We start from the raw sequence: 25,492 nt of genomic DNA, 5'->3' as shown, positions 1-25,492 counted from the left end.
CTTTCCTATGGGGGCAGCCGAAGAACCCTTTACACAGAGGGTTCAACATGGAACCCATAATAGTTCTCCTTGGATCCAAAAGGCTTTCCTATGGGGGCAGCCGAAGAACCCTTTACACAGAGGGTTCAACATGGAACCCATAATAGTTCTCCTTGGATCCAGAAAGGCTTTCCTATGGGGGCAGCCGAAGAACCCTTTACACAGAGGGTTCAACATGGAACCCATAATAGTTCTCCTTGGATCCAGAAAGGCTTTCCTATGGGGGCAGCCGAAGAACCCTTTACACAGAGGGTTCAACATGGAACCCATAATAGTTCTCCTTGGATCCAAACAGGCTTTCCTATGGGGGCAGCCGAAGAACCCTTTACACAGAGGGTTCAACATGGAACCCATAATAGTTCTCCTTGGATCCAGAAAGGCTTTCCTATGGGGGCAGCCGAAGAACCCTTTACACAGAGGGTTCAACATGGAACCCATAATAGTTCTCCTTGGATCCAGAAAGGCTTTCCTATGGGGGCAGCCGAAGAACCCTTTACACAGAGGGTTCAACATGGAACCCATAATAGTTCTCCTTGGATCCAAACAGGCTTTCCTATGGGGGCAGCCGAAGAACCCTTTACACAGAGGGTTCAACATGGAACCCATAATAGTTCTCCTTGGATCCAGAAAGGCTTTCCTATGGGGGCAGCCGAAGAACCCTTTACACAGAGGGTTCAACATGGAACCCATAATAGTTCTCCTTGGATCCAAACAGGCTTTCCTATGGGGGCAGCCGAAGAACCCTTTACACAGAGGGTTCAACATGGAACCCATAATAGTTCTCCTTGGATCCAAACAGGCTTTCCTATGGGGGCAGCCGAAGAACCCTTTACACAGAGGGTTCAACATGGAACCCATAATAGTTCTCCTTGGATCCAGAAAGGCTTTCCTATGGGGGCAGCCGAAGAACCTTTACACAGAGGGTTCAACATGGAACCCATAATAGTTCTCCTTGGATCCAAAAAGGCTTTCCTATGGGGGCAGCCGAAGAACCCTTTACACAGAGGGTTCAACATGGAACCCATAATAGTTCTCCTTGGATCCAAAAAGGCTTTCCTATGGGGGCAGCCGAAGAACCCTTTACACAGAGGGTTCAACATGGAACCCATAATAGTTCTCCTTGGATCCAGAAAGGCTTTCCTATGGGGGCAGCCGAAGAACCCTTTTGGAACCCTTTTTTTCCTAAGTGTACATTCACATGTATCGTGCCTGGACAAATCCTGTCCAGTGTCAAGTACACTTGGCTCAGTGTTGAACCAGTAGTCCTGCAAATCGCTGGTGAGGAGAGAGAGAAAGAGAGGAGAGAGAGAGAGAGGAAAAAGAAAGAGAGAGAGGAAAAACAAGAGAGGAGAGAAAGAGAGAGGCCGAGAGATGAGAAGGATGGAGAGAGAGGGAATGAAAGATAGAGCAAAAGGATAGAGACAAAACTAAGAAGGCTGACGGTTGCAAATTGGACATGTTTTAATTACGTCCTCCACCCCGGAGGCGCCAGGCGGCGGACGGACTCCATGGCCGATGGGATCCCTCCGCTCCGTCGTGTCATATCCTCTCAGCCTTCCATCACAGCTTTCCTACGGCCCCGCCACTACACAACTCCATAACTCAACCCGACTGATGCCGTCGACTCAAGGCTTTCAACAATTCACCGCTCCACCTTGAGATTTACACAACATTGTGACACCCCCCGTTCTGGCTTTATGTTTAATGACAGAAGATGAGAAGTGTCCCATCTTAATTGAGGGTGTGGCAAAAAAAAGGGTTCCAAAAGAGTTCTTCAACTGTCCTCATAGGAGAACCCTTTTTAGTTCCAGGCTCCAGGTAGCACTCTTTTGGGTTCCATGTTCTACATAGAACTCAATAGGGTTCTACATGGAACCAACAGGGTTTTACCTGGAACCCCAAAAAATTGTTCAAAGGGTTCTCCTATGGGGACAGCCGATGAACCCTTTTAGATTCTAGATAGCACCTTTTATTCTAAAGAGTGTCGTGGAGTGAATGTTTCGAGCTGGGATAAGACTCGGTGTGAGTTACGGGCCGTTCAACGGACCTATAGTCTGATTATGTGATTGATGTATCAACGTAAGATGGTCATTTGATGATGCGTAGGCCCACACCTCTTGAGGGTTTTTCACACTACTGAGCCAAACTGAGCTGAGCCAAACCAAGCTGTACTGAGCTAGCCTGGAATTGAATCCACCATAGTTGATGGAATTATCTGAGCCCAGTTTGGTTAAATTAGGTATTATAATGTGAAAAGGTTGTTAGTGGGATCCATACTTGTACACACTCACCGTATAGAATAGAGGACGTTGCCGTTCTTGAATATTCTTAACAGCTTGTTGTCTGTGGTGACTTCGTGGAAATGGGCCCCTTTCTCGTTGGCGAAGAACAAGTCAGGTTTCCAGATAGAGTCCAACATAGAGGGGTCCAGGTCCAGAGAACCGTCAGGGTACTCTGTGTACGCTAACCTGGGGTCGTTCCACTTTTGACGGAGGAAGATGTTCACTCTGTAGTCCTAGTGGATGGAGGGAGGAAGAGGGGAGAGGGAGAGGGGAGAGGGAGCGAGGGAGAGGGGAGAGGGAGGGAGGAAGGGAGAGGGGAGAGGGAGAAGGGAGAGGGAGCAAGAGGAGTAGGGAATTAGTGACAGGTTGTGATTTGCAGTTGACCGCAGGGGTTTAACATGGTACACTGAGCTACAGTACTGTGTCCTGCCCCTCTGCATTCATCACATTCCCCCAGAGGTCCGAGTTTAGGGTCCTCGTGGTCCCAGCGGATGCTCATGGAGCAGACACCACTGAACCAGGCATAGGGGCACCTACAGGGGCGCGAAGTCCGCATATGGTGGTGACACTTTGGGGACCCAAAGTCAGTACTATATCCTCCCCTCTAAGGTCCTGGTGGTTCCTGCTGATGTTCAGAGTGCTGACATCAATGAACCAAGGCAGAGAGGACCATGAAGTCCCCATATGGTGGGGACCAGGGGCGCAGATGCGTCGGATGCCTCTGGTGCTGCCGGGATCAACTCCCCTATTCTATCAGTTCCTTTCCCTGTTCTCTGTGCTGTCGTCACGGTCACTTAGCCACACGCCACCGTGGCTTTCTAATGAAGCTGATGCTTTATAGGGATTTGCTTCTTAAAAATGTCCCTTACATCTCTACGTCCGATCCCCCATAGTCCATGCCCTGTCCAGTTGAATTCATGTATAGTACTGCACAGATTTGATGTTCCATAGGGGGAAAAGCCCTGTCAAAATTGACATGCCCTAAAGGCACTTCAGGTTAAAAATGTTTTAATGAATGCTCCAACAATATAAACATCTGTTTCAGCCTTTGTTTACTTTCAACTAGGTGATATATATATAAAAAAATCATACTTCATTTTAGGGGATACATCAATCTAAATTGCCTTTTTTCTTTTTTACCAGTGTTGCTGAGCAAATACCAAGCTGTAATTACATATCTTGTCTACCTCAGCCGGGTGAAAACGCAAGACATTTTTTGATTTGCTTTTATTAGATTTTACCTGAACATTTAGAGTAGATGTTACATAAAGTGCAGTGGAGAGAAAAGGACTGGCATATCCCATCTGAAGGCATCTGCTGTTCGGAGACAACGTCAGTACAGCAGCTCTCCTGCTATCAAACATATGGTGCACTATTACCATTAGCACTCATCACTTTAAAGGGAATGACAATATCTATTCACTTGAGCTCATTCAGAGCTGAAAAGACAGACAGACCACTGAGAATGACAGCTGGGAAAATTGGGATAGGTTTGATTAGGCATGACGGTGTTTGTTTTGTTCATGGTCCAGGGGCCTGTGTAGTTATTAGTTTTCATAATGGTTAACGTTAGGACTCGGCTAGGGAGAGCTGATCCCAGATCAGTTGCTAACGGTAGTTCCACAATGTGTATTCGTTCAGCAGCAGCTGATCATGAATAATGGCACTGAGCCTGCTCTCTCCTGCTCTCTGACACAGACAGACTGAACAGGGTAACACACCTCACATTGGTGCTCGCGAAAAGCTGTCCAATTTCGGCGCTTATTCAAACATCCTTTTTTCTCTAATCTGTGAAGGCGGACAGGGCCTCCAACCCATCTGGGAAATATCTAGCAGCGGTGATCGTCCCACATTTTTCTGCAATACTCAGTCCATCTCTAAGCCTTCTTATAGAGACACACTAACATACTGTAGTCTATATGGGCCACTTGAGGTCCTATGGTACACATACTGTAGTCTATATGGGCCCCTTGAGGTCCTATGGTAGACATACTGTAGTCTATATGGGCCCCTTGAGGTCCTATGGTAGACATACTGTAGTCTATACGGGCCCCTTGAGGTCCTATGGTACACATACTGTAGTCTATACGGGCCCCTTGAGGTCCTATGGTACACATACTGTAGTCTATACGGGCCCCTTGAGGTCCTATGGTACACATACTGTAGTCTATACGGGCCCCTTGAGGTCTTATGGTACACATACTGTAGTCTATACGGACCCCTTGAGGTCCTATGGTACACATACTGTAGTCTATACGGACCCCTTGAGGTCCTATGGTACACATACTGTAGTCTATACGGACCCCTTGAGGTCCTATGGTACACATACTGTAGTCTATACGGACCCCTTGAGGTCCTATGGTACACATACTGTAGTCTATACGGACCCCTTGAGGTCCTATGGTACACATACTAGTCTATACGGACCCCTTGAGGTCCTAGTCTATACGGACCCCTTGAGGTCCTATGGTACACATACTGTAGTCTATACGGACCCCTTGAGGATGGTCCTATGGACCCCTTGAGGTCCTATGGTACACATACTGTAGTCTACGGACCCCTTGACTATGGACACTGAGGTCCTATGGTACACATGGTCTACACATACTTTAGTCTTATGGGCCCCTTGAGGTCCTATGGACATACTGTAGTCTACGGGCCCCTTGAGGTCCTATGGTACACATACTGTAGTCTATATGGGCCCCTTGAGGTCCTATGGTACACATACTGTAGTCTATACGGGCCCCTTGAGGTGAGGTACACATCCTATGGACCCCTTACACATGTAGTCTATACGGACCCCTTGAGGTCCTATGGTACACATACTGTAGTCTACTACTGTAGTCTATACGGACCCCTTCTACCATGTGACTCTAGTCTACCATGTGACTAGTCTACCATGTGACTAGTCTACCACGTGACTAGTCTACCACGTGACTAGTCTACCACGTGACTAGTCTACCACGTGACTCTGTGACTCTAGTCTACCATGTGACGAGTCTTCCACGTGACTCTGACTCTAGTCTACCACATGACTGACTCTAGTCTACCACATGACTGACTCTAGTCTACCACATGACTCTGTGACTCTAGTCTACCACGTGACTCTAGTCTACCACGTGACTCTAGTCTACCACGTCACTCTATGGCTCTAGTCTACCATGTGACTCTAGTCTACCACGTGACTCTAGTCTTCCACGTGACTATGGCTCTAGTCTACCACGTGACTCTAGTCTACCATGTGACGAGTCTTCCACGTGACTCTGACTCTAGTCTACCACATGACTGACTCTAGTCTACCACATGACTCTATGACTCTAGTCTACCATGTGACTCTAGTCTACCACGTGACTCTAGTCTACCACATGACTCTAGTCTACCATGTGGCTCTAGTCTACCATGTGACTCTAGTCTACCATGTGACTCTAGTCTACCACGTGACTCTATGACTCTAGTCTACCATGTGACTCTAGTCTACCATGTGACTCTAGTCTACCACGTGACTCTGGTCTACCACGTGATTCTAGTCTACCACGTGACTCTAGTCTACCACGTGACTCTAGTCTACCACGTCACTCTATGGCTCTAGTCTACCACGTGACTCTATGGCTCTAGTCTACCACGTGACTCTAGTCTACCACGTGACTCTGGCTCTAGTCTACCATGCGACCATGTCACTCTGGTCTACCATGTGACTCTAGTTTACCATGTGACCATGTCACTCTGGTCTACCATGTGACCATGTCACTCTAGTCTACCATGTGACTCCAGTCTACCATGTCCATGTCACTCTAGTCTACCATGTGACTCTAGTCTACCATGTGACCATGTGACTCTAGTCTACCATGTGCCCATGTCACTCTAGTCTACCACGTGACTCTAGTCTGCCATGTGACCATGTCACTCTAGTCTACCACGTGACTCTAGTCTACCACGTGACTCTAGTCCAGCATGTGACCATGTCACTCTAGTCTACCACGTGACTCTAGTCCAGCATGTGACCATGTCACTCTAGTCTACCACGTGACTCTAGTCTACCATGTGACCATGTACCATACCACTCCCGCCGCTTTAATAAACAAGGACAAAAATGTTACTCACAGGTCAGGCGGATCTCAGAGGACACACACACTTAGATCTCAACATGGTACCAAATACCCCCTCAACCACAACTCCCTACATACCTCTGCTATCGTTGTGAGCGCCTTTCCATGTATGTGTCCCAGTGAGGACCACGACTCATGGCTGTGGGCACAGCAGCACATACGGGTTTAGTGGAGCACGGGTAATCTGTGGTATAAGCAGGAAGAACCACCGGACACAGTGGAACTCTCTCCTGGGAAGCCTCCTATGTCACTGCATCACTGACTTTGATGACTGACTGGAAGGCACAGCACTCACAGATTGACCTGCTGACCTGAATTAACAACACTTAACTTAAGGAAAGAAGTCAAAGTGCAAATCAATCCTAACTAGGGCCAGGAGTTTTTCCAGGTCAGGTCACACGGTCAGGGAAAACATGTGCCCTATCATAACAAACAAGCCAACCATACTTTCATGGTTGTAAGCTAGGGCACATGTTGCTAGAAGTGGTCGATTCCAGATCTCAACTGATGATGCAAACCTCGACCTATGTAGCATGACATCATATACACTGAGTGTACAAAACATTAGAAATGGCTTCCTATAATTGAGTTTTGCCCTCAGAACAGCCTCAATACGTTGAGGCATTGACTCTACAAGGTGCCAAAAGCGTTCCACAGGGATGCTGGCCCGTGTTGACTCCAATGCTTCCCACAGTTGTGTCAAGTTGGCTGGATGTCCTTTGGGTGGTGGACCATTCTTGATACACACGGGAAACTGTTGAGTGTGAAAAAACCCAGCAGCGTTGCAATTCCTGACACACTCAAACCGCTAGGTCTGGCACCTACTACCGTACCCCGTTCAAAGACATTTAACATTTTTGTCTTGCCCATTCACCCTCTGAATGGCACACAATCCATGTCTCAAATAAAATAAATAAATTGTTCTTTAACCTGTCTCCTCCCCTTCATCTATACTGATTGGTGGATTTAACAAGTGACATCAATAAGGGATCAATAGCTTTAATCTGTATTCACCTGGTCAGTCTACTTGATGGAAAGAGTAGGTGTCCTTAATGTTTGTACACTCAGTGTGTGTTTTGTCCGCGTGGTTGCTGCATGGTGAACGCTCCTAATAACCTCTAAAAGCCTAAGCCTTTGGAGGGGGGGGGGGGTTCTACTATTTCCTTTACTACTATAGCCCACAGAAACACATTAAGTAACACATTCAGAAATGGCAAAACAAAGTTTTAAAAAACCTAAGGTTTCGGGGTGACTGTCCTACAGTATATCTAGAAGATAAGACAGCTCAGGAAATATTGATGTTTTTTTGGGGCTGTGACAAAGTCTGGGGAGAGGCTGAGTGAGGCAGAGTAAAACTAGGTTTTATTCCATAATTGACCAACAGAAATGCCTTTCACAAACCCCGCCCTCCTCAAAACAAAGCAGCCTAATAAACAGTTGGGGCTGATCTTAAACTGATTGACTTATTACCCTTTCAGCCCCAACATGTCTGCTGTCTGACCTGTCTGCTGTCTGTATTTTTTGAATTATGTTACCTAGAATGATGCAGTGGTCCAACATGAACACAACCACCATATTTAATGTGGTCACTATAGCTTGGTACTATAGGATTGACCACTGAGCTTTAATCTCAGATCTGATCTGTCAAACCAACCTTCATTGGTTGAGATGAGAGGGGGAGGATGGACACACACCACACACACACACGCCATAGTAAATAAGACGTGGCAGTGTGTAGCCTCCTCCTTTGTACTCTATGACACAATGTTTCCATCCATCACTGACAGCAGTTCAATCCCCATGTCAAAGCAGCACTGCGCTATCAGAAGTTATGTCACAGTCAGAAAGGCTTGTCGTCTGGTCTGCTGCTTGCTGGAAAGGAATCAGAGCCACACAGAGTCAGAGTCCTTTTCAAATCTAATCATATCAGACCTAGAAAGGAATGCATCACATCTTTGTATGTCTCCCTTGTAAGTCTCTAACAGAATTCTCCAATCCACTCTCTCCATGTAACTCAAACAGACTTAACCCACCCACTCTCGGTCTGTCTCTGAATGAAACCTTTTCCCTGTGATGGGCCATGAGCAACGCCTTGCGGGTCAGGCCTTAGTGCTCTTCAGTAAATTCCCTCCCTCCCTCCCTCCCTCCCTCCCTCCCTCCCTCCCTCCCTCCCTCCTCCGACCAATGTTACATCATCTCCCTGTGTGTGGAGGAGGACAGATGGTGATGGTGGGAGTCGGGCTGCTGCTGCCCCTGAGCCTCTCTAAACCAGCGGTGACATACGGAGGAGAATGATCCCCCTCTCCTGTCTTTTTCTCTCTCAATTGTTTTCCTTTCTCTCCAGTATGGCCCCTCTGTCCTTCACTGCACATCCCCTCTACCCCCACAGCTACACTGGACTCTGAAGTCCCTCCATTTTCTCACTCTTTCCATATCTTGCAGTTCCATGCTATCCCTGTTCAAATATATTGGAGACCTCCACATCGTCCTCGTTCACCATCAAACTTATCACATCACTCCATTAATCCCAAATGATGCCTAATGCTAAGAAATGGAAGAATTTGTGTTCACTTCTGTTTTCTCACCGAGCTTCAGATGACTTCATCATCATTTGGCACCTTTGTACACCCCATGAAGGGGTACTCATACAAACACCACATTATAAAAACTAAATCACTCATATGCATGTCACTTCTCATTATAGACTTGCAAAACAGAGTCAAAGCCAGTGAGACAATTTTAATCCTTTATGGGTCGTAGTAAAAACATTTCCATCTACATCGACTCATAAGAAACGTCCCAGAGCCCAAGAACCACCAAGCCAATTTGTCTTTTAAATCATCTTTACGTCCAGCTTCACTGACCACATTCCATTTGGGTGTATTGATTATTTCATCTTGAGGGAAAGATAGGGAGATCTCTACTTCTACAACCACCACTGGGTCTGTGGTTCCTAAGGTAGTTCTGTAATTGCTGAATGATTTGTGAGGTGCCTGCTGTTTGGGTATCTATAAAGCAGGAAGCCTCGCAGTGGTGTGTGTGTGTGTGTGTGTCCTGCTTGTCTCATCACTGGTAATGACTTGTAAGCCTGTGTGTCAGCTCCCTGAGGCTACGACTTATTCAGATCGGGACGGGGAGGCAGGCGACAGGGCTTTGTGTGTGTGTGTGTGTGTGTGTGTGTGTGTGTGTGAGTGAGTGTGTGAGTGTGTGAGTGAGTGACAAGTGGACGCGTCACTGCAAAGTTAACGCTGGCAGACTGACGCAGATGTCCCCTCTTCACATCCACTGTGTGTGGTGTGTGTGTGAGAGTGTGTGCATGTGTGCCTATGCCATTGTGTCTGTGCCTTTCAGTAGACATTCAAAGCCTTGCTCCAGGGGATCCATTGTCTAGTCCTTTAACTCCATTCCCCATCCAAACCCATCAACTTCATCTCTGATCCACGTCCCAGACGCAGGTTAAAATAACACCTTCCTCTTTAAGGAACAACCTCTCCATCAGGCACGTTCATGATCTCATTCAAATAGGAAACACCCTCTTAGAAAACGATATCTTCTTCAGGGGGATGTTTATTGTTTCAGTAAAGTACCCTCACTAATAGCTTAATGGTGCTTGTTCAATTCATCCGTTCAGTGGGAGAGGAAGGGAAATGGATTCTTACTTAAGAGATTCTCCCCAGGAGAGAGTGGAGAAGAGGTCTGAGAGATGCTTTTCCGGGAAACACGCTGCGTTATGATGCTTCCTCGTCCACATTATCAGTGTGTGTGTGTGTGTGTGTTTGTGTGTGAGACAAAGTGAGCTGGTAACCCGCTGGCACGCGAAACACACACTACCCCATGTTACACACACACTACCCCCACCCTGTCACGTAGTTTGTCATCGTTTGGCAATGCTACCCTTTGGAATTCATTGGCTTTCAAATAAATGTGTTTGACATTGACTGGAATGAAGGCAGTAAATGTATTTATATGAATATATGAATATATACGTACCATTGTAGTCTCAGCTATGGAGCCAAAGCTGTTGATGAATATGTTGCATGATACGTTCACAGGAGGACCTAGACAGAGGAAAATAGCATTAGGAAATATGATATAGCTTCAAAGTAGTTTAAAACATGTAAGCATAGAAACACATATACAGGGATTATTCAATGTCTTTGAGAAACATGGCTCTTCACTTAAACCCCCCCCATGAATATTAAAAACTGTGGTTCCATCAATCCATGCCACGATGGCCTTATACATGATGTAATAGAATAGATCCTGCACAGCCTTGTAGCCCTGGAGGCATTATATATCTTCATCTACTTCCCATTCTTGATAAATGATCTGTTTTTCCCCTCAAAACAAAATATATGCTAACCTACAGATGTGGGATCTTAATTTGATCAGCTGTTGCAGGAAAACTTTCCCACAATGCAGGAAATGTAAAACTTGTAGTTCTCTCCAAATGTGTTTTGTCTCTGCCAAGAAGTTTCCTTTCGTTTGAAAGTTTCTTTCTTAAGTCCTTTGTTGCTGTTGTAATTCATTTTTTTCAGTCATGCTTTTTTCCCCATCATACTTGGAATAACTTTCTCCTGTGTCACTTTACTTGGACTGCGAAAAGTCATCAGTCAAAAGGAGGGTGTCTTGTCCTGCTCCTGCATTTATCCCACCTCATCAGCAACAGAGCATTGTGGTAGGCGCATGTCCGACATCAATTTGTACGCAATTACAATGATAATTCAATATTACATTTCAGAAAATGTTATACAACAAACTATGGTGTAATGGAATGTTTTTGTGTTGTAGGTTTTGTGGGTTTTGACACATCATGTAGGTGTCTTAACCAGACATACAATGCAATACATGTCACAACAGGTCTAAATATACAGTATGTGTCATGACAGTGTTATGACAAGTTATGTCAGCTGTTATGACATATTATCATATGGTTATGACCATGTGACAACATGTTATGACGCTGGGTGTCAAGTGAAGTGTTGCCAAAATGTCAAACTTGATTTTCCCTTAAGAAGAATGTCTCTGCACAAATGTCCATGAATTATAAATCCACGAAATAATTCACATTTCCTGTTGCTGCAGGATTATTTCTCTGCTGTCGCAAACGGACTCAAATTAAGATCCTACGTCTGTATCAATGACATCTGACAACATGATGTGCTTTTACGACATTAGCAGTCATTTTCATTTCATAATTTCACTTTTTTCCATTCAAGATGATTGGCATGTCTTAAGGACAAAGTCCTTTCACTGTTGCATTACTGTATGTGACCAGCATACAAACTGTGGCCATGCTTTCTACACTACAATAGAAACAGCAATACACTTAGAGCAGCATGTACAGTGATGTCAGTAAGTGGTTAGTGCATGTCAAATCATACATGACAGGTATGTTTTTTTCCTAGGAGTCTAGTTGTCAAGCAGAGCCGGGTGATCCGTATTCCCGTGGCTTTCTGCGTTCTGTGACACTGTCATCGACAATGATGACAAAAGAAGAGATAAGGGAGTGTGTGGGTTTTTCACTTTGCTGTGTGTGTGTGTGTGTTTCTCTCTGCTGGTCCAACTGAACACTCCACTGACCACTCCATCCCATTTCCCCTTCCTGCTCAAATGTGTGGATGGATGTGGCCACATGTGGCAAACAGAACTGATAGATCACATAACCTGTGGATGGTCCTATTTTTCAGCTGAATCGCAATTTGATTGGCTAACAAACCCTTCTCTAGACCATGGCCTTATCACAAGCATCCTATCATGGACACTTTCTTTACTCATTGTATTGAACATGGCCTACATGATGTCAATCAGGACAGCTCAGAACAGAGTGTGATGGCAAGCTTTCGTGGACGGCCTTCTACTCCCTGTGTTTGCCAAGCTAAAAAGTGACAAACAGAAACCGAACGTGTCTTTTCCTTCCAGACAGACCATTCTGTTAACTCCCATTCCAATGCCAGGCCTCTGCCACGAGGGACAGGGCCAGGGCTGGAGGCAGTCGGTCCCTGGGCCTGGCCAGCAGTATGGTAAACAGTAGAACCGAGGGGACCTCTTGGCTAAACGGGAGAGTAAACACCGTCTGTTCTGAATCCATTTTAGGAGCTGTTCACTGCGGCCTCAGTCAGCAGCTAACAGCCACCTGACGTTGTGATGTTGGATGTTACTTGTAAGACGGTACATAACGAAAGGATTTTGGGGATGAAATGGGAACTTTTTATTCTGGAAAGTATTATTGTGGATATTCATGTAAATACGTCACATCAGTCGATGAACCGAGGATGAACTGACTTGCTCATTGGGTAAAGAGGAAAGTTACATTTAATGTTTGGCCTGAATTTAACTTGTAACTGCCAGTTCTACTTTTGGCCAGAAACAAACTGTAGGCCCATACTGTACCTTTAAAGTTGGGTCTAATTCTGGCATCGTAGCCAGAGGTTCTCCCCATGAGTTTGTCCAAGAAGTCGGAGGGTGACGGAGGATGCACTGCTCTCCCCCGAGGACTCTCTGGCTCTTTAGACGCCACCAGACTAAAAGAAGAGAGAGCGAGAGAAAGAGAGAGAAAGAGAGAGAAAGAGAGAGAGAAAGAGAGAGAGAGAGAGAGAGAGAGAGAGAGAGAGAGAGAGAGAGAGAGAGAGAGAGAGAGAGAGAGAGAGAGAGAGAGAGAGAGAGAGAGAGAGAGAGAAGAGGCACACAGACAAAATACAGACTTTAGTGAAATGTGCAGCAGAGGTAACCCAGGCCATTAATGTACACACTAACACTAATGTCCCCTGACATCATAATGCATATTCAGGACTTCTCTTTTGTGGCCGAAGTAGCGGAGGCTGAAGAAATGTATTTAGATTCCCAGAGAGAGAAGGAGAGGGGCAGAGAGAGGGGGAGAGAGAGAGAGAGAGAGAGAGAGAGAGAGAGAGAGAGATGGAGAGAGAAAGAGATAGTGAGGGACAGATGGAGAGAGAGAGAGAAAGACAGAGTGGCTGACCAGACAGATATAGGAACCATCTAATATTGAATGTGTGTGTTAATTATAGTTCCTCTCGCAGGACTTTCACTGTATCAATACAATAAAAGGCTCTATATTATAGCAAACCTCAATCTGTTAATTTAGATACAACAGCTGAATATAACAGGGGTCTTTAGTGGCACCAATAACGCTCCATACTAAATATTTGAACATGGCTGAAATATAAATAGCTGTCGATATGAATTTCCCAAAGGCACAAAAACCTAGAAGGTAAAAAATACATTTGATACGGCATCCTAGACATCCCATCCACTGAAAGTCCTTATTCATTATCCAGAGAGAAGCTCAGGGAGGACACACTTATTTACCATGCATTGGATTGGGACCCGTTGTCTAACGTTGTGCCCTCTATTGCTAAACCCCAATCCCTGAGAGAATGCCTGGGTAACTCATCAAATATGCTCAAGTACGTTGTGCTATAGCCCAGAGCAAACGGCATACACAACCCTCATCTTGTCTTTTTAGACAGAGTTTTGGCAAAAAAAAAAAACTGTTGACAACGAGAGGACCAAAACATAAACAGTGATTAAACTCCAAGATTCTCTTCCTCCCGAGCCCATCACAATGCCAGCACAAACATCCTCCATCAAGTATTTATTCACAGCTGTCAACCCACGTTGGCAGGGAAAGTAAAATCCTGCTAGAGGGAGGGACTGCGAGCCCCGATAGCCAAATGACTAATTAAAACATCAAAGCCTGGGATCTTCTCGCTCTTTCTCTCTTCTAAGGAAAATTACAGGTAGTAGAAGAATATAAAGTCTTCTCGTAAGTGAGCTAGGCCCGTGTAGGAATGATTAATTAATGTGAGCCACAATACAGACAGTCTCCGTTTCTTATTTCATCCCCTATTTGCACGTGTTGGTTCGGTAGCTACCAGCGGTACCCGTACATGTATCCTGTTGTGACTCCACCCCCTTTGCTTTAAGCAGACAGCATGTAGTTGCCTCTCGCTCCCCCAATGGATTTCATGTTAGACGGTGCTACCGGTGCTCTCTTTAAGCCCTTACACCTGGGACAAGGCAAGCAGTTTTTTCCTGGAAAGTGGTAAAAATCTGATGTGCTTTAAACCTGGTTATTGGAGACCCCCAGGGTGAACAGGTTATGTTCCTGCCTTGCACTAAGGCTGCGTCGACACAGGCAACCTGATTCGGATCTTTTTTTTCTCCACTAATTGGTCTTTTGACCAATTAAATCAGCTCTGAAAAAGATCTGACGTGATTGATCAAAAGACCAATTAGCAGAAAAAGATCAGAATCGGGCTGCCTGTGTAACCAGACCTTCTCATCGGATACAAATACAGACAATGAAAGTGGCAGTAAAATAGTTTAAAAATATCAAACATTCATTTTCAAATTGCATGACCACATAACATAGTTTCCTTGTGACTAAGTAGGATGTAAGTGGTGTGAAATCTTACACTGTCCGACTTCACAGAGACATCTAGATTGACTCATTTCAGTGTTAGAAACCAGCAGTGGGCATAATGCCATGCTGTCTCATGCCGTGGACAAAACAAAAACAAGCTGGTTGAAAATGAAAACAATAATTACCAAAGGGGATTTAGGTCAAGAAGAACAACATTTTCCCCCGGCTGAATATACAATATGAAAAGGGGAAACATTTGGAACATTTGGAACAAACAAAACGTTGCCATCCTTAATGAACTCAAAAGAACCACACATACGGAACAGTACGGCAACGCAACGTGATTGGTCAATTTCACATGGCCTCAATTCTGAAATATAATTTGTGCTCAGTTACCAGTTATAGTGTACATGAGCACTTATATGCCATGAAATTAAAAATAGTTGTTTTCCTGGTCCGGTCATGGGGTCAGGGAAAAATTAGGGCACAAAGTAGGGACATTTACAGCTCTAATAATAAGCCACAGAAAACATTCCCAAAATGCTATTGTTTTCATATTCCACATACTCCAATATTGATATTATTTAAATCAAAGTTTATCAAATCAAACTTTATTTGTCACCTGCGCCAAATACAACGTGTGTAGACCTTACCGTGAAATGCTTACTTACAAGCCCTTAACCAACAGTGCAGTTCAAGAAAGAGTTAAGAAAATATTTACCATATAAACTACAATATAAAATAATAAAAAGTAACACAATAAAATAACAATAACAAAGCTATACATAAGGGGTACCGGTACCGAGTCAATGTGCAGGGTACAGGTTAGTCGAGGTAATTTGTACATGGAGGTAGGGTGAAGTGACTATAATAAACAGCGAGTAGCAGCAGTGTAAAAACAAATGGGGGGGGGTCAATGTAAATAATCCGGTGGCCATTTGGTTAATTGTTCAGCAGGTTTTATAAGCTGTTAAGGAGCCTTTTGGTCGCAGAGAAAACAGTCTATGACTTGGGTGACTGGAGTCTGACAATTTTTGGTGATTTCCTCTGACACCGCCTAGTATTTTGGTCCTGGATGTCAGGAAGCTTGGCCCCAGTGATGTCCTGGGCCATACGCACTACCCTCTGTAGCGCCTTGTTACCATGCCAGGCGGTGATGCAACCGGTCAGGATGCTCTCGATGGTGCATAACTGTATAACTTTTTGAGGATCTGGGGACCCATGCCAAATCTTTTTAGTCTCCAGAGGGGGAGAAGATGTTGTCGTGCCCTCTTCATGACTGTCTTGGTGTGTTAGGACCATGATAGTTTGTTGGTGATGTGGACACCAAGGAACTTGAAACTCTCAACCCGCTCCACTACAGCCTTTTCCTATAGTTATGTAGTCCACAATCAGCTCCTTTGTCTTGCTCACATTGACGGAGAGGTTGTTGTCCTGGCACCACACTGCCAGGTTTCTGATCTCCTCCCTATAGGCTGTCTCATCGTTGTCGGTGATCAGGCCTACCACTGTGGTGTCGTCAGCAAACTTAATGATGGTGTTGGAGTCGCATTTGGCCACGCAGTCGTGGATGAACAGGGGGGACTAAGCACACACCCCTGAGCGGCTCCAGTTTTGAGGATCAGCAAAACAGACGCGTTGTTGCCTACACTTACCACCTGGGGGCGGACCGTCAGGAAGTCCAGGATCCAGTTGCAGAGGGAGGTGTTTAGTCCCATGGTCATTAGCTTAGTGATGAGCTTTGTGGGCGCTATGGTGTTGAATGCTGAGCTGTAGTCAATGAACAGCATTCTCACATAGGTGTTCCTTTTGTCCACGTGGGAAAGGGCAGTGTGGAGTGTGATTGAGATTGCATCATCTGTGGATCTGTTGGGGCGATATGCGAATTAGAATGGGTCTAGGGGATCCGGGAGGATCCTGTTGATGTGAGCCATGACCAAAAAAAGCCTTTTAAAGCACTTCATAGCTACTGATGTGAGTGCTATGATTTAGGCATGTTACCTTCACTTTCTTGAACACAGAGACAATGGTGGTCTGCTTGAAAGGTATAACAGACTCGGTCAGGGAGAGGTTGAAAACATCAGTGAAGACACTTGCCAGTTGGTCTGCGCTTGCTTTGCCTACAAGTCCTTGTAATCCGTTTGTCCCTGCGCCTTTGTGAATGTTGACCTGTTTAAAGGTCTTGCTCATATTGGCTACAGAGAGAGTTATCACACAGTAGTCCAGAATAGCTGGTGCTCTCATGCATGCTTCAGTGTTGCTTGCCTCGAATCGAGCATAAAAAGGCATCTATCTCGTGTCACTGGGCAGCTCGCGGCTGGATTCAATCTTAATCCTGTATTGACACTTTGCTTGTTTCATCACATACACAGTTTACAGCAGGTATAAACGGTGCAGTGAAAAGCTAACTTGCAAGCTCCCTCAACAGTGCAGTACAAATGTCAATTACGTTAATAATCAAAAGTCAAGTTAAGAAAATAACAAGTAAGTAGAATATATATACATGCATACAGAGATATACAGTGGGGAGAACAAGTATTTGATACACTGCCGATTTTGAAGGTTTTTTCCTACTTACAAAGCATGTAGAGGTCTGTAATTTTTATCATAGGTACACTTCAACTGTGAGAGACGGAATCTAAAACTTACAAAATTAAACTTACAAATAAAAAAAAATAGAAGAGCCCTGGAGTATGCGTGTGTGGATACGTTCATGTGTCTTTTTGCACGTGTGTGTGTGAGACCTGGTTGTATGTGTGGGGAGGGAGAGAAAGCAGAACGAAATGTTCCAGTATTATAGCATTACTCCATTCCGAGTGTCCAGAGCTGTGCCCTAGCCGAGGCCCGAGAGCCCCCAACCCACTTACCTCAGCAAGGATCGGCTCAGTGACGTATGGATATATAGTACCTCGTCCACATGATCTTACTTCACTCTTTCTGTCCGTTCCAGTTGTACTGATTACATATTGCCTGGCTCCTTGTTTCTAATTATCAAGAGAGCAGAAATGCAGACTGGCACCCAGGCTAGATTACATCATGTTTTATCAAGGAAACAACCATTGAATGGATAGTTCAGGCAAAATTGATATTTGGGTGGAATAACCCTTACCTTAAGAGGTGTCTACAGCCCTATAATGATAGAATCCACAACAATCCATTGTGAACATCTGCCACAGCCAGGAGCTAGCATAATTAGCATTGTGGACATCTGCCACAGCCAGGAGCTAGCATAATTAGCATTGTGAAAATTCATGAATGTAAACACCGGCACCGATGTTAGCAAAGCTGCATTGCAAGCTGAAACTTCCTAAAAAAACAACGTTAAACTAAGTTTGGTAGCTGGTGGAATTTGCAGGGATTTTTATCGTTCAGACTGCTGAAATAATCGCTGGAATTTTGTCACTCGTAACTGGAACGATTACCTTATGTTGACTCCCAGCCGCATCTCTTTCTGTTTGCTGTAACATGGACAATAAAGTTGTATTACACTGTATTGTATTCCACTGGGCACTCAGATGCGGATTGATTACCAGCTGTGAATAAACTCACCCGTGGCTTGATGGAGCATTGGAATATTCTGGAGTTCTCGCAGTGAAGAAAACATGAACAGATCCTTCGCCGGTGGCAGACGGCAACAATGGAATATTGTGGATTGTCCCACTATGGGCCTTCAGACACATCTTAAGGTAAAGGGTAATTGCCCCCAAATATAGATGTCGCCTGAATTATCCCTTTAACCTCCAGCTATGATATTCCCCTACGTTTGATCCCAATCCAATATCTTTATTCCAGCCCCATCTCAAACCAGCCCCACCACGAGCCATTGTAAGTCCAACTTGTCACAACTTGACTTCGTGCTGGAGTTAGTGGCTGCAGGGGGAAAGCTGAAAGACTTTGAAAGACTCTTGAAGGAGGACAGAGACATGATATCTGCCAGAACCTATCCTTATACACAGAAAGACTTAACAACAGTACACACAAACAATTGTCCTGGAGGGTACAAACTAACATCAATTAAATTGAACATATAAACATTGAGGTCACTGCCTACTGTACAACCCCACGTCAGCACTACATGGTGAATCTCCTCCTAGTTTGACATAAGATCTCTGCTCTCTGAATAACCCAGTGATAGGAGACTGTCTTTACGCTGAATACAGGAGAAATTCCTAAATACTTTCACATTACTCAGCCACCAGTGTTACCTATGAGGATATGCGGAATTTGCATATTTATCCCTTGTGGCTGAAGATACTGAGGGAAAATGTATACTGAGTAATGCTGAGAGAGCTACAATATGTCTGACATGGGGGTTTGGGCTGGACGCATCTGACGCCCTGATGATGGCGATAGAGAGACTACTGACAAGGTCTCCTGAGGCAGCAAGTAACCTCCTTGACTGGGGTCTCACTCGTGGAGCTCCATGACAGTGACAGACAGGGTGTTTTGAGGAGCTCTGGTGTCAGGGACCCGGGGTCCCTCACTGGGCACCATGACAGGCTCAAGCCTCTCCTCAGGGTCCCATAGTGCCCTCGTCTCACCCAAAGAAAAGCTCTGCTGTGATTCATAATCCTCCAGGGAGATCGTTGTCAGGCCAGTGTCCCTCTATCCTTCCATCCATCCTTCCACAGTGTAGTCTAGAGCCAACGTTTCAGTCCATCTGCCATCTCCCAAACAAACAAGGAGCACTCTGGGAAAAAAAACTTCCAGCAGCGGGCAGACGAGGCGAGCCATAGAGATAGTTGGGACAGTCGTCATGGCAACCCTGTCCTGGCTGCTGGAACGTCCAGCTGCAACCGCGGTGGTCGACAGAGCGGAGTGGTAGGTCGCCGGTGTCGGCTATGCTTTTGTGAACCAAACCAGCCGGTTGAACAGACCGAGTAAGAGAACTGTTTAAAACACAGCAATCCTCATGGGATTCTTCTCAGTGTGTCTCATAATATAGAACAGTCACACAGAATGGATAAAGAACAGCCCCAGTTTGGTTATTGAACAGTCACAGATTGGATAGAGAACAGTCACAGACTGGATATAGAACAGTAGCAGAATGACTTAAATGAACCCTTCTGGCTCAAAGGCGCTCCATAATTGGAAATAATATTCAGTTCAAAGTCCTTGTTAGTCTGAAGCTTGCAGTCCACTACACATTGGCGGAAGCATAGTAAACAAGCAAAAAAAATACGCAGGCCAATATTCTTATGCACACACATTTGGGTCTCTCTCTCCCCCCCCCCCGGGTGTCAAGGTTACATCCAGACGCTATGGCTCCCTAACGGGGATAAAAAAGTGTGTCACACTGACAGAGAGAGAGGGAGGGAAATAGAGGAGGCACAGGATGAGAGATTGAGAGTGCTTCCCTGCCTTTCCTCCCCTCTTCCCACCTTCTTTCACTTACTTCCTCCTCCCTCCCTCTCTCTCTTTCTCTGTCTCTCTACCTCTCTCCCTCCATCCCAACTTCCACATCCCTCTTTTCTTCCCTGCCCCCTCCCTCCTTCCTCCCTCCCTCTCCTCTTTCTCTCCCTTTTCATCTCTTTGTTCTCCCACCTTCCAGTTCCTCCCTCCATCCCTCTCTCCTCCCCAGCTGCTTGGAGGCGTGGCAGAGAGGCTGGCTGATGGGGATGCGAGTCAGACGAGCTGAAGCGTTCAGGAGTGGGGAGATGGGGGAGATCGGGGAGGGAGGGGGAGGGACGTGGAGGAACGGTCTAGCGGACAGCTAAGTGAGATTAACTGATAGCAACAGCGTGCAGCCCAGCTATGAGAGAGAGAGGAAGAGGATGGGAGAGGGAAGAGATGGAGGAGGATGAGGGTTTAACTGATAGATAGTGGGAGAGGGAAGAGATGGAGGAGGATGAGGGTTTAACTGACAGATAGCTATACACCCTGCATCCCAACAGTGACCAATAGGCCAGACAGAATTGCACTTACAATATTGAATAATGTAGCATCTTGTGCCACAAACTCTTGCACGTACAAACAAACAAAACAAAACACACACACACACACCTTGTAAATCTACAAAATGGCTGATGTCTACAGCTTGAAATACAAATGCCACATGTGAGGTGTAATTGCTGTTCAATTATTCATCATACCTCTCCCCTCCAGCTTTTCCACGTCGTCGGTAAACAAATGACATTGATTGCTGCTGTTGTTCTGAAAGGTGTAAACAGTGATGGAACGTCTGATGAACGTTGTTGATCATTTTGACACAATTCATGTGTGTGTACTGTATGTGGTTTTGTGTGTGTGTGTGTGTGCACGCGGGTGTGTCTGTGTGTATATGTGTGTGTACCGGCGGTGCCTCTTGTTGTTCGAGACATCAAAGCATCCCCTCTAAAACACGAAAACCACAAACCGTTGTATTCATTTCAGTTCTATCTACCCGGACAATACACCCATTGTCTGTTGTTTCTATCGTTCAAAACGCAAATGCATAGCATAAAATTCTCACAGTTTATGATTACACACGGCTCATGTGTTGCGTCTCGTTCTGCATTCATTTGAGGCCTGTAGAGAATAAGCAGCGCTTCAACTTTACGTGACCCTATGGACAATACTATATTCTAGGAAAACAGAAGTACTTGTCAGCAGGAGGTGCCGGTGTCATACTTGAGAACAATGAACCATCAAACCACGAAACAAAAGCCTAGAACACTAAAGCACTATCTGTTCTGTAACAGTGAAATGTCCCCGTAACCCAGTGGCATGACAACAGGCTAGAGAGCCAGGAACCCTTCCAGGCCTTAGTCTCATTGTGTTGTCATTGCCAAGGGAAGTAGCCTACGACCACCGATGCCCACAGTCAATCGCTCTGCACAAACTCCTTTCTGTCTCCCCTGTGCAGCGTATTGCTAGCATACCATCCGTGTTTCATTCTCTGTCTTGTTCATTGGGACCTGTATGTGTGAGTATGAGATGGCAATATTGTATAGCCTGTCATAGCATATATATACCTTGGTGTGTGCCTCCTTTCACCCTCTCGGACAGCCTCCCCAGTGGACTACAGGGGCACGATAGCTGGTTCCACATCACCCATAGGCTGACATGATGTCCTGTTCCATTACAAGGGGATGAGGACAAGCTGTAGCTCACATGCTGAAAACAGGCTGTAACCGTATAATGAATTATATGGGCTGTGCTTTACCATTAGAGACTTTAGGCCTGATATGTCACTGGCATTTATGGAACTACGGCTTCAAAGTTGCTCTATGGTTCCGTTGGGATCTGTGAGAGGGAAACGGGTTCGAAGGTGTAAATGCCGACACAGGGTTGGTAACAGAGTGTGTGGGTGTGTGTCGTTCAAGCACAGCTGTGATGTATAATTTCCCACCTGTGAGAGGGGGTGTTACAGAGTCACAGTTCTCTCTGTCCGAGAGAGAGAGAGAGAGAGAGAGAGAGAGAGAACGAACCAGTTTGTTTGCACACCTCCGATACCAACCGATACATATCCATCCTGTCTGTCTGTGTCGTGACTCGTGAGGCTTCACAAACGCCAGCAGCGTCTTTGCAATCAGTGACAGTTGCTTAGTAACCAAACCCTGTCCCCTTCACCTGTAGAGGGATACCACGGTAACCACCATCCATCCGCTGATGTTTGCCAAGCCTTCTGGATGAAACGATAGCGGTGTTTTTAATGAATCGGCTCCAAAAGCATGATACGTCATCAATTAAACAACAGCAGAGGAATGACTGGAGGACAGTGGAGAAGAGGAAGTGTTTTTAGATCCTGAGCCACCTATGTTTCTTATGTTAGTCTGCAAATGTTCACGATGTGAACAAAGGATTGCTGTAGAAAAGAAGAGGTAAGACCTACCATATAGAACAACGTACTGTATATCGCCCAATCCAATACATGAAGCATGGAGCATGAAGGAAAAGGACACAGCTAGATGAGAAGCCAAGCTATTGAAAGCGAGGCAGAAAATAAAGATTTTTTTGAAAATAAAGGTAAAATAACTTGTGAACGCCGTGCTCTGCCTCCCTCCCTCTTCATTTCGACTCATTATTTCTGAGCCCAACGAGAGAGACGATGCAGCCAGAATGCCACGGAGCATTACTTTGCAACCTTCTCTTTTCTTTGCCTTTTGTATTCCATGCCCATGCTCTCAACTGGACTGGCATTCCCATCCCTTTATATGCGTGGCGAGAATCTCATTCCGTCATTCCCGAAACATGCTGTCAGTGTCAGTGGCGTTATACATACTGTATCCATAACGGAGATGGTGATGATGATGACGGGTTATGTGTTGGGGAAAAAAATAACATTATTTCACAAGTACATCTTGGCCTATAAGCCATATGGTTCTTTTACGGCGTCTCTAAAGTACCATGAAATAGATCTGCAATCACGGAACCCTGCACATTCTTACCATATACTTTATACAGTATAATCAATCCATCCATATGTGTTTTGCAGTTACTTTATGGAACTGTCATATTGTCTGCTTGACTGAAAAGGTTTTGTCACCACCAGGGTCATTACTCTATACAGTGGGGCAAAAAAGTATTTAGTCAGCCACCAATTGTGCAAGTTCTCCCACTTAAAAATATGAGAGAGGCCTGTAATTTTCATCATAGGTACACTTCAACTATGACAGACAAAATGAGAAAAAGAAATCCAGAAAATCACATTGTAGGATTTGGCAACTCCTTTTCATTCTGAGTAGTAAGGTAGGCCACTTGATTTGAACATCTGAACAAAGTGGACAGGCTAGCGCTGTTCAAACAGTTAGAGACGGACAGAAGGGTGTCTTCATAATAATTCAACTGCTCTGCCTTGTTAGCAAGGTGTTATAGTTGTAGAAGGCTTATATTTAGCCTAGGTATAATTTCACAAGCCATGACTTCATTAGCTTTTTGCTGACTGTTTGAAATGCAATGTATTTGACCTTTCGTTGTGCAACAAAGCTTATTTCGAGAATTACAGTAAACAAACTGAGATATATATTGTGAATCGTCCACAAGTTTGAACAAATTTAGGTATGATTTTTAGGCCATATCGCCCAGCTCTAGCATGAGCACACACACAGCGTTTCATCTCTCTGCATGGCGCTAGTTGTAAATGTGATCCATGTCAGAAATGCCTTGCAGAGAACTGCTGAAATGACATTCCATCACCAAGGCACTATAACACCAGAATGTCAGTGGGTCGAAAGGAATTGGGGGTAAAAACTGAAAGAATAAGGCTTCAGGATGGGGTCTCTCTGTCCCAACGGGGACGTTTTCCCTTAATGACACCTCTCTGCCGAAATACCATGCAACTGTGTAACCGCCTGATGACCCATAATGGGAAGCCAGGAGCACTCCACTTTGTCAGTGTCCCAGGCTGGGAACCCAGAACCAAACAGTCACATTCATTTCACTGGCTTCACTCCCACACACACACACACACATACACACACACACACACACACAGAGAGAGAGAGAGAGAGAGAGAGAGAGAGAGAGAGAGTGAGAGAGAGAGAGCGAGAGAGAGAGCGAGAGAGAGAGAGAGAGAGAGAGAGAGAGAGAGAGCGAGAGAGAGAGAGAGAGAGCGAGAGAGAGAGAGAGAGAGAGAGAGAGAGAACCCTCTCTTTACGTTACAGGTCACTTGGTTGCAGTCAAACACATGTCCAGTCAGTTCTCATTAGCCAAGCCATTAAAAGTGGTCACTGGGCGTGCATAGGGGAGAAAGGAGGGATGAAGGGAGGAGGGTAGAAAAACAATCCCTTTGAATCAGGAGCAAGGCGTTCACCAGGCAGGTCGGTTAGATAAGACAGGTGCCATATGCACGTGTACTGTAGGTGGAAGACATAACAATAACAAGCGCTATCATTCTCCAAGCTTCTCTGTGCAGGATGCGACAATGCTGGAAGTAACAGCGGCGACCATTTTGGATTGAGGGAACAAATCCAGAGCAGTTTATATGGCATCAAATTCACATCATGGACAACCTTATTCATATGTATGTTTGTAAAGCATCAGGTTCAAATGTAGATATGGTTTGGGGAAACTATGCCCAGAGGAAATGTGCTCCATCAATCTCCATCTTACATGCAGATTCTCATACAGTATTACACTGTACACTTGAGTGCTAAGCTTAGTAATGAAGATAGACCTGGAGCAGTAGCAGCAGTCTTGACTACATAATGCAGATAGACCTGGAGCAGTAGCAGCAGTCTTGACTACATAATGCAGATAGACCTGGAGCAGTAGCAGCAGTCTTGACTACATACTGCAGATAGACCTGGAGCAGTAGCAGCAGTCTTGACTACATAATGCAGATAGACCTGGAGCAGTAGCAGCAGTCTTGACTACATAATGTAGATAGACCTGGAGCAGTAGCAGCAGTCTTGATTACATAATGTAGATAGAGCTGGAGCAGTAGCAGCAGGCTTGACTACATAATGCAGATAGAGCTGGAGCAGTAGCAGCAGTCTTGACTACATAATGCAGATAGACCTGGAGCAGTAGCAGCAGTCTTGACTACATAATGTAGATAGAGCTGGAGCAGTAGCAGCAGTCTTGACTACATACTGCAGATAGACCTGGAGCAGTAGCAGCAGTCTTGAATACATAATGCAGATAGACCTGGAGCAGTAGCAGTAGTCTTGACTACATAATGAAGATAGACCTTGAGCAGGAGCAGCAGTCTTGAATACATAATGCAGATAGACCTGGAGCAGTAGCAGCAGTATTAA

The 25,492-nt window shown here is 45.3% G+C and overlaps 1 protein-coding gene across 1 annotated transcript in view; it reads right to left on the bottom strand.

The window, feature by feature from the left end:
• LOC135506529 (glycine receptor subunit alpha-3-like) overlaps nt 1-25,492 on the bottom strand; it is a 102,620-nt gene that overhangs the window by 38,171 nt on the left and 38,957 nt on the right. Inside the window, exons 2-4 of the mRNA XM_064925888.1 lie at nt 12,821-12,951; nt 10,418-10,485; nt 2,331-2,554 (exon numbers count right to left, since the gene is read on the bottom strand). Of these exons, the coding sequence (XP_064781960.1) occupies nt 2,331-2,554; nt 10,418-10,485; nt 12,821-12,951 (423 nt within the window). The remainder of the gene's footprint in view (nt 1-2,330; nt 2,555-10,417; nt 10,486-12,820; nt 12,952-25,492) is intronic.

Source organism: Oncorhynchus masou, chromosome 20, assembly GCF_036934945.1.
Source record: "Oncorhynchus masou masou isolate Uvic2021 chromosome 20, UVic_Omas_1.1, whole genome shotgun sequence".
NCBI classification, from domain to species: domain Eukaryota; kingdom Metazoa; phylum Chordata; class Actinopteri; order Salmoniformes; family Salmonidae; genus Oncorhynchus; species Oncorhynchus masou.
The sequence above is the reverse complement of the archived record's forward strand: the minus strand, read 5'-3'. Positions and strand labels throughout refer to the sequence as shown.